General features: G+C 38.9%; 2 protein-coding genes and 1 pseudogene across 2 annotated transcripts in view; all 3 read left to right on the forward strand.

Annotated features, from left to right (window-relative positions):
• Positions 1–649: 649 nt before the first annotated feature.
• LOC113078866 (SKI family transcriptional corepressor 2-like) lies at positions 650–7,510 on the forward strand (annotated as a pseudogene).
• Positions 7,511–8,085: 575 nt separating this feature from the next.
• Positions 8,086–10,579, forward strand: LOC113078865 (immediate early response 3-interacting protein 1-like). The gene is made up of 3 exons (XM_026251173.1): positions 8,086–8,233; positions 9,153–9,254; positions 10,002–10,579. Exons 1-3 carry the CDS (start codon positions 8,143–8,145, stop codon positions 10,055–10,057), a joined length of 249 nt encoding a protein of 82 aa, XP_026106958.1. The 5' UTR covers positions 8,086–8,142; the 3' UTR covers positions 10,058–10,579.
• A 949-nt stretch (positions 10,580–11,528) lies between these two features.
• LOC113078864 (haloacid dehalogenase-like hydrolase domain-containing protein 2) overlaps positions 11,529–17,500 on the forward strand; it is a 6,945-nt gene continuing 973 nt past the window's right edge. The window contains exons 1-5 of the mRNA XM_026251172.1: positions 11,529–11,587; positions 12,234–12,342; positions 13,150–13,358; positions 17,226–17,310; positions 17,421–17,500. The exon at positions 17,421–17,500 is cut by the window's right edge and continues 137 nt beyond it. Coding sequence (XP_026106957.1) covers positions 12,242–12,342; positions 13,150–13,358; positions 17,226–17,310; positions 17,421–17,500 — 475 coding nt within the window. The 5' untranslated portion in view covers positions 11,529–11,587; positions 12,234–12,241. The remainder of the gene's footprint in view (positions 11,588–12,233; positions 12,343–13,149; positions 13,359–17,225; positions 17,311–17,420) is intronic.

The following is a 17,500-nucleotide window of genomic DNA, read 5'->3' on the forward strand; positions in this document are numbered from 1 at the left end:
GAACTCTAAGAAATTTCGCTACGTCGTTATTTCCCCACATAAAGTTATATATAAAATAATAATAATAATAATAATAATAATAATAATAATAAATAATAATAATTACGCAGCATTAAAAGCACTACACGCTTTTTCTTTTTGTATTTTCACACAGAGACAAGTAGCGTTCGTGCTTCAGAGTCTTTAAGGAATAAAATGAATCATTTAATGCTGGCACAATATTAATTCTTCATTTTTTAATTTTTATATTTTTCTTTTTAAATATATATCCTTTTATTCAATTTGCATCTTATTGAATAGCATCTTTATATTCTCTTGCTCCTTTAAACGGTTTTTATTTCGTCATTTTTGTCTCGTTCTGGAGTTTTTATGTCACCCGTATCATATGCTGATCTACAAACAACGTGTCTGACAAGTTAAAAAAGCTGTAGATTAATGTGCAAGTTGTTAAATTTTCTTTCTTCTTCTTCTTTTTTTTTCTTTTGGTACAGCGAAATAACAAATCTGGTTTCTATGTAATAATTATGCCACATCTGGTAACAACTACCATTATCAGAGTAATATTCTTTATGAATGAATTAATGCATCTTTTTTCTTTGATTCCTTTATTTTCATTGCTAAATTAACCTTTTAAATATGTTTACAGGCGAACACCTCCACTCATTGGTCTCTGAAGAATGGAAAAGAGTCTTCTGCCTGGACAAAACGACATTGTGATGGCCACCCCACCAGGTTCATTCCAGCAGGAGCCGCTCACGCCTCCAAGATCCTCGCTTAAGCCCAACCAAGTTGGGCAGGTCATCCTCTATGGGGTGCCTATTGTCTCGCTGGTGATTGACAATCAAGAGCGCTTATGCCTGGCTCAGATATCCAACACCCTGTTAAAGAACTACAGCTACAACGAGATCCACAACCGTCGAGTGGCTCTGGGCATCACCTGTGTGCAGTGCACCCCGGTCCAGCTGGAGATCCTCCGGAGGGCGGGAGCCATGCCCATCTCCTCCCGCCGCTGCGGCATGATCACCAAACGAGAGGCAGAGCGACTGTGCAAGTCTTTCCTGGGAGAGAACTCACCACCCAAGCTGCCAGACAACTTTGCATTCGACGTGATGCATGAATGTGCTTGGGGCTGCCGGGGAAGTTTCATCCCGGCGCGCTACAACAGCTCCCGGGCCAAATGCATCAAGTGCTCCTACTGTAATATGTACTTCTCCCCTAACAAATTCATCTTCCACTCGCACCGCACACCCGAGGCCAAGTACACACAGCCAGACGCCGCCAACTTCAACTCCTGGCGTCGGCACCTTAAACTGTCAGACAAAACGGCAGCGGAGGACCTGTTGTTTGCCTGGGAGGACGTAAAAGCCATGTTTAATGGAGGAAGTCGCAAGAGGGCATTTCCTTCCTCTAACATGGGCTCGGTCAAGGCTGTGAACTCGGTGCTGCCCCACATGATTTCTCCAGAACTGGCTCAGAAGAGAGGCCGGTACGAGGACGACGATGAGTTGGACGCCAACAGCCTCTCGCCCCGAAAGGCCCCGCGCAGTTACCCGGTCATCCCGGTACCGAGCAAAGGTTTCGGGATGTTGCAGAAGTTCCCAACAACGTCGCTATTCCCAAGCCCGTACACCTTCCCAGCCTTCGGCTTGTGCCCGCAGAAGAAGGACGACAGCGAGGCGACCAACGGACAGAAAAACAGCGGCCTCTCAGGGCTCCTTTGGCCCGGCCGCAAGGACGCTTTTTATCCTCCCTTTTGCATGTTTTGGCCCCCGAGGGCAACTGGGGGTATCCCAGTGCCCACTTACCTCCAACCCCAACCCAATGCCCTTTCCTCGCTCACAGAGAGCCCGTCCCTCAGACAAGCCTTTTTGGATCTGTCTGAACAAGGTGATGCCGGTTCGGGTTTGGAAACGAACCCTAGATCCGGGCTGTTTGAGAGCGACTGTCCACCAGTGACCTCTGACCTCCGACCCACCCCGGAGGGATGGCTAAAACTCCTAGACACTCCCTCGCTACAAGCCCGCAAGGCAAGTTACCACTCCGCCTTCCGGCCAGTGGTCAAAGACACAGAAAGCATTGCCAAGCTCCACAGCAGCCTGGAGGACTTCGGTCCGGAGCGACACCTTTCTCCTGGCACCAGCTGCAGCTACGACAGCGGAGAGAGCGATGAGGAGCAGGAAGTGGACGTGGAGACCAAACAGGACGAGGAGCAGGAGGACTTCGGCAAGCCGAGCGGCGCAGACGCCCCTGCACATGCACGGACTTCCCGACAACAGCGCGGGGGAACCACAGCAGGCCAAAGAACCGCCCTCCTTCCCGAGCGCTCCCGCCGAGACCTCGGCAGAGGACAAACCCGGCCTCGCTGTCAGTCCGCCCACCATCCTCAAAGTCCCCAGCCCCGTTCACGGCTCGCTGGAGGAAAGCAGCGCGTACAGAAATGTAAATATTCCCTCCAGGCACTTTAACTAATTATTTAAATGCGGGCCATCGGCTGGCAGGGGCCATATGCATAACAAGATTGATAGCCTGTGTTCCCTGCAGAAATGAAATATTCAGAGCTCTTTGATCCCTTCTAATAAGCCCAGTCGTGTTTTGTTTAATGGCGACATTATGTTTGCTCCCCTTTGTCACTTCTGCCTATTAGCCCTTTTAATCTTTAACCCTGTGACGCTGAGAGACACAGGGATCGAAGCGGGAATTCTTTAGCAATTAGCCTCACACACGTTGATTTATCCAGAGGAATAGCACGACAAAGCCAAACAAGCATCAGGATCATATATATAAAACATAACAGCGATGTCGTGCTCAAGGCTAATCAATTCTGTGCTTTTGGCCGACTGATATATTTCGTTGCTCTATGTTCAACCTCTGGCCTGGTGTTATGAATCAGTCCTAATCAGACACCTCTGGTGTTTTATGCTCACAGGCTCACAAGAGCAGAGACGATGGGCTGCCAGCATATGCAAGCAAAAACAAAAGCACCATCTCAGGTGAGAAATCAATGTTGTTGCAATATAAAGAATGTGGAAATTGCAATGTGATTTTTCCATGCATTACGTAAGACAACACAATTTTACACCTTTACCTTAACATGCAATTCATTTCGTTTTTTCGTACAGATGACAACAAAGAGCAGAGCAGCTTTTTCGTCTCAGAGACAGAAACATCAGCGCCTGAATACTGGCGTGAGAATCCAAGTAAGAACACATGCCACTTTATCTCTGCTTTACATCCGCCACTTACAGCAAGAGGGCCTCCAAAATCATTTGCGCATCACAGCCAGCCCATCCCTGCAAGGATATTAGGATTAATCTAAATATAAAAGATAGGGGATGGAATATACTCTCGCCTCACTCTTAAAATGGAGCAGCTCTCTCCAGAATGTCATTGGGAAAATGTGTTCTGTAGGGAGCCATAACAGTTCAGCAAGACAATCAGCTCAACGCCAGGAAGGTGACAATCACCATTTGAACAATATCAGACGGAAATAATTGCCTTTTGCTTGGAAAAATCTTCCATTAGAAAGATCATAGCTTATTGCCTTTATCTGTCAGAAAGACATTAAAAGTGTTTTATGACATCTATAGCAACATTTATATCATCTAGCCGATAATGATCTCCTCATATAACGTACAATATACTTTGAAAAAAATACATGAAACAAATTAAATGAAACCACCTTTGCCTGATTGCTAAACGTCTCCGAGGGGCTGCTGGGAAACGTGATTAGAACTTCTGATTTTCCCGAAGAGTCTAACGGCAGTGTCTTAAAGATAGTTCTGTTTCTTGGGAGGGAGGGAGAAAATAATCTAATTTTCCATTTATATAATGCAAACTGCCTTGGCTTTGACTATTCACGGTTAATTGACTGTCAAACGAGGTTGTTATCCTCAGGCACTGTCTGCAAATTTGCTTGTCAAATGAGACAGAGAGAGGAGGAGAGCGAGAACAAGACCGCTTTTCCAAATGAGGAACGCCTTGTTCGGCTTAAAGAGGCAAGACGGGGAGAGAGAGAGAGAGAGAGAGAGAGAGAGAGAGAGAGAGAGAGATTATACCAGGGTGTTGGATCACTTCATCTGAGCCATTTGCGACACAAAAACACAGTCGTCGTCGTCGGACCGACTCCCAAGGATACAAACAAAACTGTTTCGAACAATTTCCTGATTCAATAGCGCGACATTAACGAAATCAACTGTTTTCACACTGGCAGGATATCGGCATTTTGCAAGGGCTGTTTATTCGAATGCACTAATCAGATATTTTGTTGAGCGAGTTATATTATTTTCAAAGTATTATTCTGCCATACCATAATCATGATATTTGAAAAACATTTTCTCACCCCAGCAAAATAGCACTTTATTTTCTATTTCACTTCGCAAGTCAGATACGTTTGTCTGAAGTATCCTGGTGTCAGAGTGACGTCTGCTGGTGGCTGGTAGAACTGCATGACGTGTGTCACTCTCTCATATCAACTCTATCGAAACTGACATGAATGGATGCTTGCAAAGTGTTAGAAATCTCTATGGTTTTTTTAATTTTCTTTTTTTTCTTCTTTTTTTTCTTCTCTCTGCTCAGCAGACCAAAGTCAAGACACAAACTCTCCCGTATCGCTCAAGAAGGATGTTGAGAACATGGAAAAAGGTGAGATAACGAGCAAAGCCTTTATTAAAGAATACGTTTGGGGTCGGTACGATTTTTATGGGAAAGAAATTATTACTTTTATTCAGCAGGGGCACATTCACTTGATCAAAAGTGAGAGTAAATGCATTTATAAAGTAACAAACGAATTGATTTGAATTAAATGCTGTTCTTTTGAACTTTCTATTCATCAGAGCTGATGTCTTCAGCATTGATAACAATCACAGCAATATTACAGTGATTTCTGAAGACTGGAGTAATGATGCTGAAAATTCAGCTTTGATCCCAGCAATAAATTGTATTTTACAAAATATTAAAAAAGGAAATGGTATTATCAATAGTAATAATATTTCACAATTTTACTGTATTAATAAATAAATAACTGCAGCCTTGGTAAAAGCACTTCTTTTAAAAAACTTTACAAACTCCTACTGACCCCAGACTTTGAAAAATATTTCAAACACATTGTTGTGACTGCTCTGGATGTAATAGCTGATATTTCAGCGCAGCTCAGCGTCTGATCTCGATTTATGGTGTATTCTGTCCTTCAGAGGAACTCCAGAAAGTTCTCCTTGAACAGATAGATTTACGGAGGAGACTGGAGCAGGAGTTTCACGCTCTGAAAGGCAGCTCTTCGTTTCCAGTTTTCCGTAAGTGTCCTGACTTTCACTTCACGAGTTTTACAGTATCATCATGATTTAGCATAGACCTGCTTTACCTGATCAATAAGTCAGTTTAACTCCATAATGAGCCATATAAAGAGTAAGCCTTTTTCAAAAGCACTTGTAGGCCACTACATAACTGTAAAAGGGTTTATATATGAACCATAAGATGTCTTAGATTTTAATATAGCATATTTGGCTATCCTACAGATAACTTTCAGGACCAAATGAAGAGAGAACTGGCTTACAGGGAAGAAATGGTGCAGCAGTTACAGATGGTAAGGAGTTTTCATCATTTCCCATCTGATTGATTTACTCGTGAATCGTACAAATATCCCTCTTATATTAGTAATCTGCTGTAGCAGGCTCGATCTATGTTAAAGTGGAAATGTAAGATAACCAGCAGACTAGCAGCAGGATCTGGTGTCTCGTAATCTTTTGTTGTCTAGAGCTGGTTCAACATTGCACAGCGCTGCGGCATCAATCACTGGGGCATCTGTGTTTTAACACATGGATGATGCTGGCAGACTGCCACTGTGTGTTCTCTCAGTTCAACACCATCCGTCAAGCCAGGGGAGAGCAGATATGAGAGATTACAGCAAGACCGATTGAAAGCTGAACTTCTGTAATGCACAAAACTGTAGAGATGAATTATTCATAATGAAGTTTGCAAGATGCAAGCTTCCTATTGGTGACGTATCACCACACATTTAAGCGATAAGCTACAAGAAGACCCTGTGAGTTGCAAATATAGTTATTTTGACTTATACAGATATTTCACTATTTTACTTTTTTACTGTAAGAGACAAAAAGAAAAAAAAATAGAAACAAAATAAAATAAAATAAAAAGTGACTGTAATGTAAATTTATTACAATGTAGAAAGTAGTGCGTTATAAAAATATTAAGGACACAGTGTTTTATTAAACATTATTTTATTAAGAAAATTTGTCTGAAGTAGCACTGGTATATTTGTAGCAATAGCCAAAAAAAATGTTATGGGTCAGAATGATCTATTTTCCTTTTATGCCAAAAATCATTAGGATATTAAGAAAAGTTATGTTCCATGAAGATATTTTGTACATTTCCTAATGTAAATATATCAAAAATTAATTTTGGATTAGTAATATGCATTGGACAAAATTCATTTGGACAAATTTAAAGGTGATTTTATCAATATTTTGATTTTTTTGTGCACCCTCAGATTCCAGATTTTCAAATAGTTGTATCTCAGCCAATTATTGTCTGATCCTAATAAACTATATATCCATGCAAATATTATTTATTCAGCTTTCAGATTATGTAATTTTAGTGTAAGTTACAATAATAGTTACAATATAATTCCGATGAATTTTGAAAAATTGACACTTAAGACTGGTTTTGTGGTACAGGGTCACAAATTCCCTAAATGTTGGATGGGAGAAATGTTGTATTTTTGATGGAGAATCCAAGTATCAACTCAATCCATGTATTTTTTTTTCAGATTCCCTATGCAAACATCATTAGAAAAGAAAAGGTCGGGACACATCTAAACAAAAGCTAAATGGTAAGTATCAAAGTTATTTCATTAACTGAGAAACAATGTTTCAAATAAAACACTGCAGATTTAATATGAGCTTCAACATAGTGTTTATATGACAAACTGCACTGTATTTCGAGAAATCTTAATGACTGTATCAATTGTTGTATGTTTTAGGTAAACCTTTGAAACTAAATCAAGCTGCTCTCCACAACTTTTGACACAAAGAGTTTAAATCATCCCCATCTCTCTGAGGAATCATCAAGCACAACGAAAGCAGCCTCTTGACCGGATCAGAAGTTGAACGCCTCATCGATGTCCAGCTCTCAATCAAACCAAAACTGATAGACAGTACAGTTCAGTGCATCTACCAATGATTTAGAGTTCATTTGACGTATTTCCTGTACAGTAACCCCACTTTGATTATTTATGAACTTATTTAAGTTGATTTATTACCCATGCATTCACTGGTTTATTGATAACAGCACACTGTACAGTGATATTAGCGGTAGGGTGTAAATGTACATAAGGAGGTTGGCTCTGTAGGCTACTGTGGCTGAGGTCTAAGAGCGATCTGAAAGCGTGTGAACTTTTTCATGTTTTGCCTGTTTAAATACAACATTGACATAAACACAAGTTTAAAAATGTTATTATTAACTGTTCCTGCAAATGTATTTAAATATGTTCTTGTAGTTTCTCTACTATTTATGTGGATAATTAAAAGTCTATAATATGAAAATGACTATTTATTTATTTCTTTTTGAAAGTGGCACTTTGACAAACACAAGCATAATACAATTTGGAAGTAAAGAAAGACAATTAGTGCTATTAAATATATTAAACAATATTTGTGTGCATTTTTATGATTTACATTGATTTTAAATGCGTGTTTAATTAAACCTACAAGACCTACATTATATATTAAATATATTACATCTGTAATTTAATTATTAAGTATATCATGAAATATATAATTGAGTTACTATAGGCTGTTCGCTTTATTAATTCGTTTTTGCATATTTTATATAAAAAATATTTTAATCGTGTTTAAAACTGTAGTCTTTGGTTTAAATGATATAAAGTACACAAATATCTACAATGTCTCGTAAATACGAATTTATGTCCAAGGAGTACATATAAATCAAACACGTGATTCATTTGGTGGGTACACTACATGGCTAAATTCAAAGCATAATACTATTTCTGCTATTTAATAAATAAACTGGTGTAGTTAGAGTAGTATTATGGAAATCTCTCGCGGCGCGTCTGTGACGTAATTCCGCGCGACGCAAGTTATTTTACGTCAGCAGCACAACAGTGCCAACATGGCGTTCACTCTGTACGCGCTGATTCAAACAGCGATATTATTCACCAATGCCATCGCTGTTCTTCACGAAGAGAGGTTTCTCAGTAAAAGTAGGAACTCAGAATTGTATTTTATTCTGAAGAATGAAGATATGTTTGTTTTGTCGCATAAGTTTTTGTGTGTTACCATTTGGATTGCTAGCCTAGATTTGACGTCTCCTAAATCATGGGCAGGGAAATATTAAAATAGTAACGTTACACGTTAACATAAGCGATTATTACATGGTTTGCTTCTAAAATGACCATGGTTGTTTTTGACATCGCCTATAATGACTATAATTATAATAAGTAGTTATTAATAGATTTGTTTCGCTGTTGTTTTACCAGTCTATTGTAAATCACTTTAACAGTGTCATGTACTGTACTTGTGTCTACATATGAATCATTATATTTGACATAAAAACGAAGTTTTTGAAATTGGTTGAAAAGGGTTACAGAGCTGCTATTTAGAAGAAAAAAAAAGATAATTTCTGTTTGACATTTTTGATCACTACACAATTTCCATACTTCACATTGGTGTTATTTAATAACGTCAATCACTACTATTAAATTACTGTTTTAAAATCTTAATGATTGCAGTGGGTCTAAACTTCTCATTTCATTAATAATAAAAATAACAAGAAATAAATATACATACAAACAGATGTGTGAAAGAAATCTGTTGGGAATGATAGTATCATATACAAAATATGTTATTCTTATTATTTATAAATGTAAGAAATGTTGCAGTAAAGAACAATTCATCAAGAAAGACTTTGTCTAGAGAAAGATTTGAGAAATTTGTTCTTGTGAAAAAAACAAAACTAAAAAACAAGTTCATTTAGCAGCCTGGCTGCTAAAATTTTTCAACTATATAATCCTTCAGTCCTTGACGATAAACACACATCCTAATATGCAAGCATATAGTTATTATAGCATGATGGTTATCATGGCAGAGGGCTCTGTGACTAACAAACACATCATTTTCCAGTCGGCTGGGGAGCAGAGCAGAGTATTGGAGGATTCGGAGATGAACCCGGCATTAAAGCACAACTTCTGAACCTTATCCGCTCTGTCAGGACTGTCATGAGAGGTTTGATCTTTCATAAAGTGTTAATACTGATGTCTACTCATTGTTTTACAAACCAAATATACCTCATATCTGTGGCCTGTAGCACGAAGCTGATTTCAGGTTTTACCCAGGCAACTCCACGTTTAGTTTGAGAGTTTTCAGGCTGGAGAAGATGGGATGTTTTCGTCATCATTGTAACTTACGCTACACAGCTAGCCTGCTCCGGAGCAGGTTTTATTCTGGGTTAGAGATCGCAAACCCAAACTGGACCAATCAGCTGTGAGCAAAGTGACATAGTTCTGATGTAATGAAGCCACTCCCCCGTATCGCTAGCTACAAATTAAAGCAGTTCAAAGTCAAAGAATTGTGCAACTACTTATTTATAAATGTTTTATATTATATTAATTGTAATTGTTTATAATTCATATGATATATTCAATTCTGAGTATGGGTCACCATACTTGGCTGAACGTCACTTTACTTTAATCTCAAACTCTGAGTTGATGGAGAACGTTTGTCAAGCTCAGTGACCCCGGTGAACCTGATCTAAACCAGGTTTGCTTTATCAGATTTTGTCAATTCAAGACTTAATCAGCAACTCTGAGTTTGTTCATCTAGTTTCATGCTACAGGCCACTGTAATGGTTTTTAGATTTGCATAGATCTTTATCACGTTCTGGGTTAAAATAGCTCCATATATTGTTCCTGTGTCTTCATGTAATATCAGAAATTGTTGTATATTAACAGATGTTCTCTTCTCCTCCCACAGTACCTCTGATAGCAGTAAATTCAGTGTGTATCGTCTTATTATTACTGTTTGGATGAAGAAGGAACTGATGGATTGCAGTCGATCGGGATCTAATAAGGAACACAGGGACTGTGGCAAAGAAAAATAGTATTTTTTAAGAGTAAAAAAAGTGTATTTGTGACTTTAAATGTTGCTGTCCAATGTCTGGAAATTGTATCCTGAATGATTTACTGTAAATACTCTGGTAGTTTTATATGAAACAAATACCAGTAAACCTTTTTCTTTTCCAGTTTTGTAACTCGACAGAAGCTCCGGCGTCTGTGCTTGTTGTTTTTGTCTCATCCAAGCTCCAGTAAAGTGTCACTTCCTCACGTGTTTCTCAGAGCAACAATGAAATCAGTTGCACAGGTCTCTCTTATGCTTTGATTCTGGCAAATGAAATATATTTTCTTTCCTAATAAATGTCAAGTTCCTCGAAGCTAATCTTATTGTGTTTCCAATTCAAAGACAGCTTGGAAAGTAACGCTGGGTTTAATATATTTAAAGAAATATGGATAAAGTCTGATTTTTTTTTTTTTAATAAAGATGTGATTAATGTAGTGTTATGACACCAAGCTTTAATATGCAACACGTTTGGCTTGAAAAGTTTGAAAAGTAAGTTTCTACCCTTCTGAGGCAGTCATTTCATATTTCAGGTTTTAATAAAGTTGTTTTGTCTTTTCATCTTATAATAGATGTTGGAGATTGCCACTCAGTCATCATTAGTGCAGTCTTCTGGTTAAATGTTATTTTTGAGGAGGTCAGTTCAGAGTTTGACGTTATGTGTTTGGCTGTGATCAGAAGCATATGGAGTCCATTATCAACGCTAGATTACTCCATCACTATTACACTGCCCTTTTATTAACAGTAGCCCAGACCACGGATAAAGCACTGAATTACCACCATATGTTCAGAGCAGCGATTAAAGCATAACCCTTCGATAATCTATGCTTAATGGTTATTACTGAAGATGATGTGTCTTTATACTTCTCCAATCCCAGGATTTATATCATGGCAGGGAAAAATATTTTTGGCAGCAAAGTTATGCTCCTCATTACCCCCAAAAATTGAGATCTGAAAGGATGTTAAAGGCATGAATTAATACATATCCTTAAGTTTAAATCAATGCATATGCTATAACTTATTCAATTTTTATATTTTGTTCATAATTAAAATACATACAATATATAATTTTTTTTGTGAACTAATCATTATAAATTGTAAACCAACAACCAAATCTAATATTGATAAAAGAGACATGAATCGATGTACTAAATGCTCTTTAATCTGCCATTAAAATATCCAACATATGTTTTGCATTTATTGAGTGACTAATCTGTCATATATAACCCTCTTAAATGATTAGACAATGCCAGGTTGGAGAAAAGCCAGTGTGCTCTTAGACAAAAATAAATAAATGAAATACAGCTACACAACATATATTAAAAGAGAATAAAAAAACAAATAGAAAACAACGTAATTGTTAAGTAGTTGCACGTGCTTTTTAGACAGGCATTTCTCAGGACTGCTAAATGTAAGCCTCCGCCAGAGAAGGACCCTAGCAGGAAGTAAGTGTAGTTCATAGAAATGTATACAATAACTTCTATTGGTCAAATGTGTTTTATCTTTTAACGGTCATAGTTTAATCCTTTTCTTAATCAGTTTAAGATACAATACGCACATCGTTTGGAAACGACTGAACATGTTATTTTTTTGTAGTCTATACATCGGGTTGTCTCGTTATTACAAAACTAAACGCAATCTACCAGCAACACATTACTCTATTTACACGATCTTTCAGTTCGTTGTGTATTATTATATGATTTTTAAATCAATCTGCATCACCTCATTTAAACCTCGTGTTGTTTGGCAGCTCGTTTTAAATAAATGTAGGGTTTCCAAATCCTTAAAATGATGTCAAACACAGATGTTGAGATGAAATGTTGTTTTGGAAGACTGTCATTGTGTGTAATCCAGAGTTCATGTGAATAAAAGCATTACTTGAACACTCTCAACTGACTATATGATCCCCAAAACCATAAATCGTCGTGTTTAACGTTAGTCTGTTTTTTTCTCCATTCAGTCCAGGCAAAGCCAAAATATCTATCTATCTATCTATCTATCTATCTATCTATCTATCTATCTATCTATCTATCTATCTATCTATCTATCTATCTATCTATCATAAAGCTGAGTGGAGTGTGTCATATTCAGTTTCAGTGATGGCGTCTCGTCGCGCGCTGAAAGCGGTTCTCATTGATCTCAGTGGGACGCTTCATATCGAGGATGCTGCAGTCCCTGGAGCACAGGAGGCATTAACCCGGTCAGTTTGTGCAAATATATATATATATATATATAGATGCGTTCACAAAGAGACATTTCTGTCTGATGAAATATTTTAGAGGCAACAAATAGGACCGACACAATGCTGGAAATTGTCCATGGAACCCTAGTCGGTTGCTATAATATTTTAAAATTAGTGTTTCTTTCTATAGTTCTTATTTTCTAGCAAACTAACGAACTACTGAGGAAAATGTAACGTTACGCAACACTATTTACACACTTTTTAAGGTTTTCCATTGCTGAAATACTGAGCTATTATATTGGACATAATTCAGGTCATCCAGCTGTGATGTTCATTCATGTTTATTTCGTGCTGTAACTATCGCTCACCTTTACAGCAATCTGTATTGTATGAACTTCTAGATAAAACTGATATTTTTCATATTGAATGTACAATTCCAGATCAAAATAAATGAAGCACAAAGTTTATTGTGATTAACAGATGGGAAGCCCATTTCAAATAATGCTTCTTGAAGTTTTTCTCATGTATCCACTAATAAACAGCATCAACTAAAAGACTGAATTTAGGCAATGGGTCTAAATATAATTGCTATAAGTTCATCAACGTGTAAATCAATTAAAAACAAATACATCAATTAAAATCAAGTAATCGACAGTATACTGTATGAACAAAAGGGTATTATTTAAAACTTAAATACATGTCTGCCAACCTGAGATCAGCTTACCAAAACTATTTAATTCCATAACTCTTTTAGTGCAATTTTTCAGTTGAGATAGTTTATTGTTTGGTATTGCATAGAAACTAATTAGACGTGTACTTGTCCAGATTAAGACAGGCTCCAGTCACTGTCAAATTTGTGACCAACACCACGAAGGAATGTAAGAGGACCCTGTTTGAGCGACTGCGTCGGTTGAACTTTGACCTCCAGGAGCAGGAGATCTTCACATCGCTCACTGCGGCCCGTAATCTCCTGCAGCAGAGAGCAGTGCGCCCCCTACTGCTGGTGGAGGAGAGCGCTCTAGAGGACTTCACAGGTCAGCCTCTTGTTCAGTAGTACAGCTTATCTTAGTGCGATCAGACGTAACATCCAGAACACCTAGCCAACAGTTAACAGTGTTGGGGAGCAACTACGTACATGTAGCAAAATGTCACATTTTGTATCACAAATCACAAAATGTAATTGTAATTAGCTACAGTTACTAAGGGGAAAAAAATAGTAATTAAATTAGTCACTTTTGAAAATATAAACAATCACAAAGTGGGTTACATATGATTTTCTTACACACACACACAAACACAGATTTTATTGATTTCTTTCCTGAAATGAAATGACTGCTCTAAAATATGAGGGAAAAATTCAGGAGTTTAGGAAACAGAATAATATGGAAGCCAGTGAATAAAAATTAAAACAATTCTGGTTCCCATGTCTTGCAATTCTGACTTTATAACACACAACTGCGAGTTATACAGTTATTTATTTTTATTTAGTGGCGGTAATGGGCTTCCATGCACAAGCTTTTTTTTTTTTTTTAAACTGTTTTATTTCCTTTTTGGGTTTATGCATAGACTTTTTTTTTTGTAAGATTAACTTTTCTTTTCCGAAGCATTGTTAGATGCCAGCGTTTCCTGTCACAGCTATGCAAAGATTTAATAAAAAAAAAAAAAAAAAAAAAAAATCAATAAAAACAATCATAGCTATTAAACTGTTTCTTGTAATTAACCTCAAATCTAAAAGTGAGTCTGATTTTGTGGAGGCTGTGGGGGACATTGGACACCCATTTTCCACAAGTTGTTGTGGTTAAAATTCCTCAGTGGTTGTAAATACAACTCCCTTTCTACCTTGTCAAAAATTAGAGCATGTAAAGAGCGACCCGTTTCGGTGCTTGTCTCTTTAAATGATAATGAGCTGCTGCTCACCCCACCCGTCTCTTTCGTGGAAGAGCAAAGATGATTTGCAAGTAATCATAAAAGATATAAAGTGTGAGATTTAATTCTTCTGGAGGTGCAGCTGGATCACGAACAGTGAGTACTGATCCATCCTTGAGGTTTAGCAGAACCTGCCTTGAGTTGTCCCTCGTTCAGAAAGCAGTCTGGAGTAAAATGATTTGCGCAGACGAACAATTTCAGGTGTATTCGGTGGTGCAATACAAATGCATTGCTTACGAGACATTGTAATGTCCTAATGAAGCAGAGCAGGATTTACAATCGTGTTTTGACCTCACTGATTGGAGTGTTTTTGAAGCTGCTGCCACCGATCTGGATGAACTCACAGAGACCGTAACATCATATATCAGTTTCTGTGAGGATATGTGTATTCCTACAAAGACTCAACTAATTTACAATAATGACAAACCGTGGTTCACTGCAAAACTCAGACAGCTCCGTCAGGCCAAAGAAGATGCTTACGTGAAGGGGGACAATGTCTTGTATAAACAGGCTAAATACACATTGGAAAAGGAGATCAAAGTGGCAAAGAGGAATTATTCTGAAAAAATAAGGACTCAGTTCACTTCCAACGACTCCGCATCAGTGTGGAAAAGTCTAAAGAAGATCACCAATTACAAGACACCACCCCCCAGCACCGTAGAGAATCAACGACTGGCAGACGATCTGAACGAGTTTTACTGCAGGTTTGAAAGAACACCCATCACCTGCCCTGAACGCCTCCCCACACAACCATTCACACCCTTCACAACTCCTGCAACCAGCCCTGAATGCCTCTCCAAACTACCGTTCACACCATTAACAGCTCATGCAACCCATCCTGAACACCTCTCCAATCAAGCACTCTCACCATTCTCACCTCCTGCATCCCCCCTCTCACCCACACCTGCAATTCAGATCAGCGAGGATGCGGTGCGCCAGGTCTTCCGGAAGCAGAAAAGGAAAAAAGCACCAGGCCCAGATTGTGTTACACCAGCCTGTCTGAAATCCTGTGCTGACCAGCTGGCCCCCATCTTCACACAGATCTTCAACAGATCGCTGGAGCTGTGCGAAGTCCCTTCATGCCTCAAACGTTCCACCATCATCCCCATCCCTAAGAAACCCAAAATTACAGGACTAAATGACTACAGGCCTGTGGCTCTAACGTCTGTAGTCATGAAGTCATTTGAAAAACTGGTGCTGGCCCACCTGAAGGACATCACTGGGCCCTTGCTGGATCCTCTTCAGTTTGCCTACAGAGCAAACAGGTCTGTGGACGATGCAGTAAACATTGGACTGCATTATGTTCTGCAACACCTAGACAGACCGGGGACTTATGTGAGGATCCTGTTTGTGGACTTCAGCTCGGCCTTCAACACGATCATCCCAAACCTACTCCTGCCCAAACTAAATCAGCTCTCCGTGCCCACCTCCATCTGTCAGTGGATCAACAGCTTCCTGACAGACAGGCAGCAGCTAGTGAGGTTGGGAAAATACACATCCAGCACCCGTACAATCAGCACCGGAGCTCCCCAGGGATGTGTTCTCTCCCCACTGCTCTTCTCCCTCTACACCAACGATTGCACGTCTAAGGACCCCTCTGTCAAGCTCCTGAAGTTTGCAGATGACACCACACTCATCGGCTTCATTCAGGTCGGTGACGAGTCTGCTTACAGACAGGAGGTAAAAGAGCTGGCTGTCTGGTGCAGTCTCAACAACCTGGAGCTTAACACCCTCAAAACAGTGGAGATGATCGTGGACTTCAGGAGAAACCCCCCTGCACTCCCCCCACTCACCATCATGAACAGCACTGTGACTGCAGTGGAGTCATTCAGGTTCCTGGGCACCACTATCTCTCAGGACCTGAAGTGGGACATTCACATTGACTCCATCGTAAAAAAGGCCCAGCAGAGGTTGTACTTTCTCCGCCAGCTGAGGAAGTTAAACCTGCCACAGGAGCTGCTGAAACAGTTCTACTCCGCCATCATTGAATCCATCCTCTGCACTTCAGTAACTGTCTGGTTCAGCTCAGCTTCTAAATCTGACCTCAGAAGACTACAGAGGGTAGTCCGGACTGCTGAGCGAATCATCGGTTCAACTCTCCCATCTATTCAAGAACTGTACTTATCCAGAGTGAGAGAAAGGGCTGTCAAAATCACTCTGGACCCCTTACATTCAGCACACTCCCTCTTTGAACTGTTGCCATCTGGTCGACGCTACAGAGCACTGAGCACTAGAACGACCAGACACAGGACCAGTTTCTTCCCTCAGGCAATCCATCTTATGAACAGCTGATAATAACGGCGAACACACTACACTTTATATTTATATACACACACACTTTATTTATCTAACACACATACTTAGTATACACTTAAATTTTGCACACAATATATATGTACATACATAACTTCACTTTGTAATATACCTGCCTACAATTGTCATTTGTATATTGTCATTCACTGTCTACATATTTGTATTTTTTATTCTTTTATTATGTGTTTTATGTTCTGTCGCTGTCATTCTGTTGTACTGCGGAGCTTCTGTCACGAAAACAAATTCCTCGTATGTGTAAATATACCTGGCAATAAAGCTCATTCTGATTCTGATTCTGATTCTGATTGTGGCTACAGCTGCTCGAGCGTGGAGAAAATGATTCGAATCAAATGTAATGTTACATTACTTTAATAAAGTAATTGAAAAGTTACACTACTTATTATATTTTAAATAGAGTAACTTGTAATCTTAAACATATAACATTTCCAAAGTAACCTTCCCAGCACTGCCAGTTAAAAATACTTGAGCAACCGTGATACACACTAGCATCGAAGTAATGAGGAAAGCACTAACATTAAAAATAAAATTAAAAACACACAGGATAAAACACACAGTTTTAGAAAAAAAACAAAAAAACAGCTTTGTTTTCCATGTTTGTCATAGAAGGGTTTGTGTTGATCTCCTTCTTTCCTATGCTGCAGGTTTGGAAACTTCAGATCCTAATGCTGTTGTGATTGGATTAGCACCTGAACACTTCAACTACCAGACACTCAATAAAGCCTTCCGGTACACGATTTTAGAAGATATTTATAGACCATTTAAACAACATGTAAATATTAGAATTTTCCCACCGAGTGGCTGAAATATTGCTTCTAATATTAGACTCATTTAATCAGACTGATTTTAGATGGTGCCCCCCTCATTGCCATCCATAAAGCACGATACTATAAAAGGAAGGATGGGTTGGCTTTGGGAC

This window comes from Carassius auratus, unplaced genomic scaffold, assembly GCF_003368295.1.
Source record: "Carassius auratus strain Wakin unplaced genomic scaffold, ASM336829v1 scaf_tig00026889, whole genome shotgun sequence".
Lineage (NCBI taxonomy): Eukaryota > Metazoa > Chordata > Actinopteri > Cypriniformes > Cyprinidae > Carassius > Carassius auratus.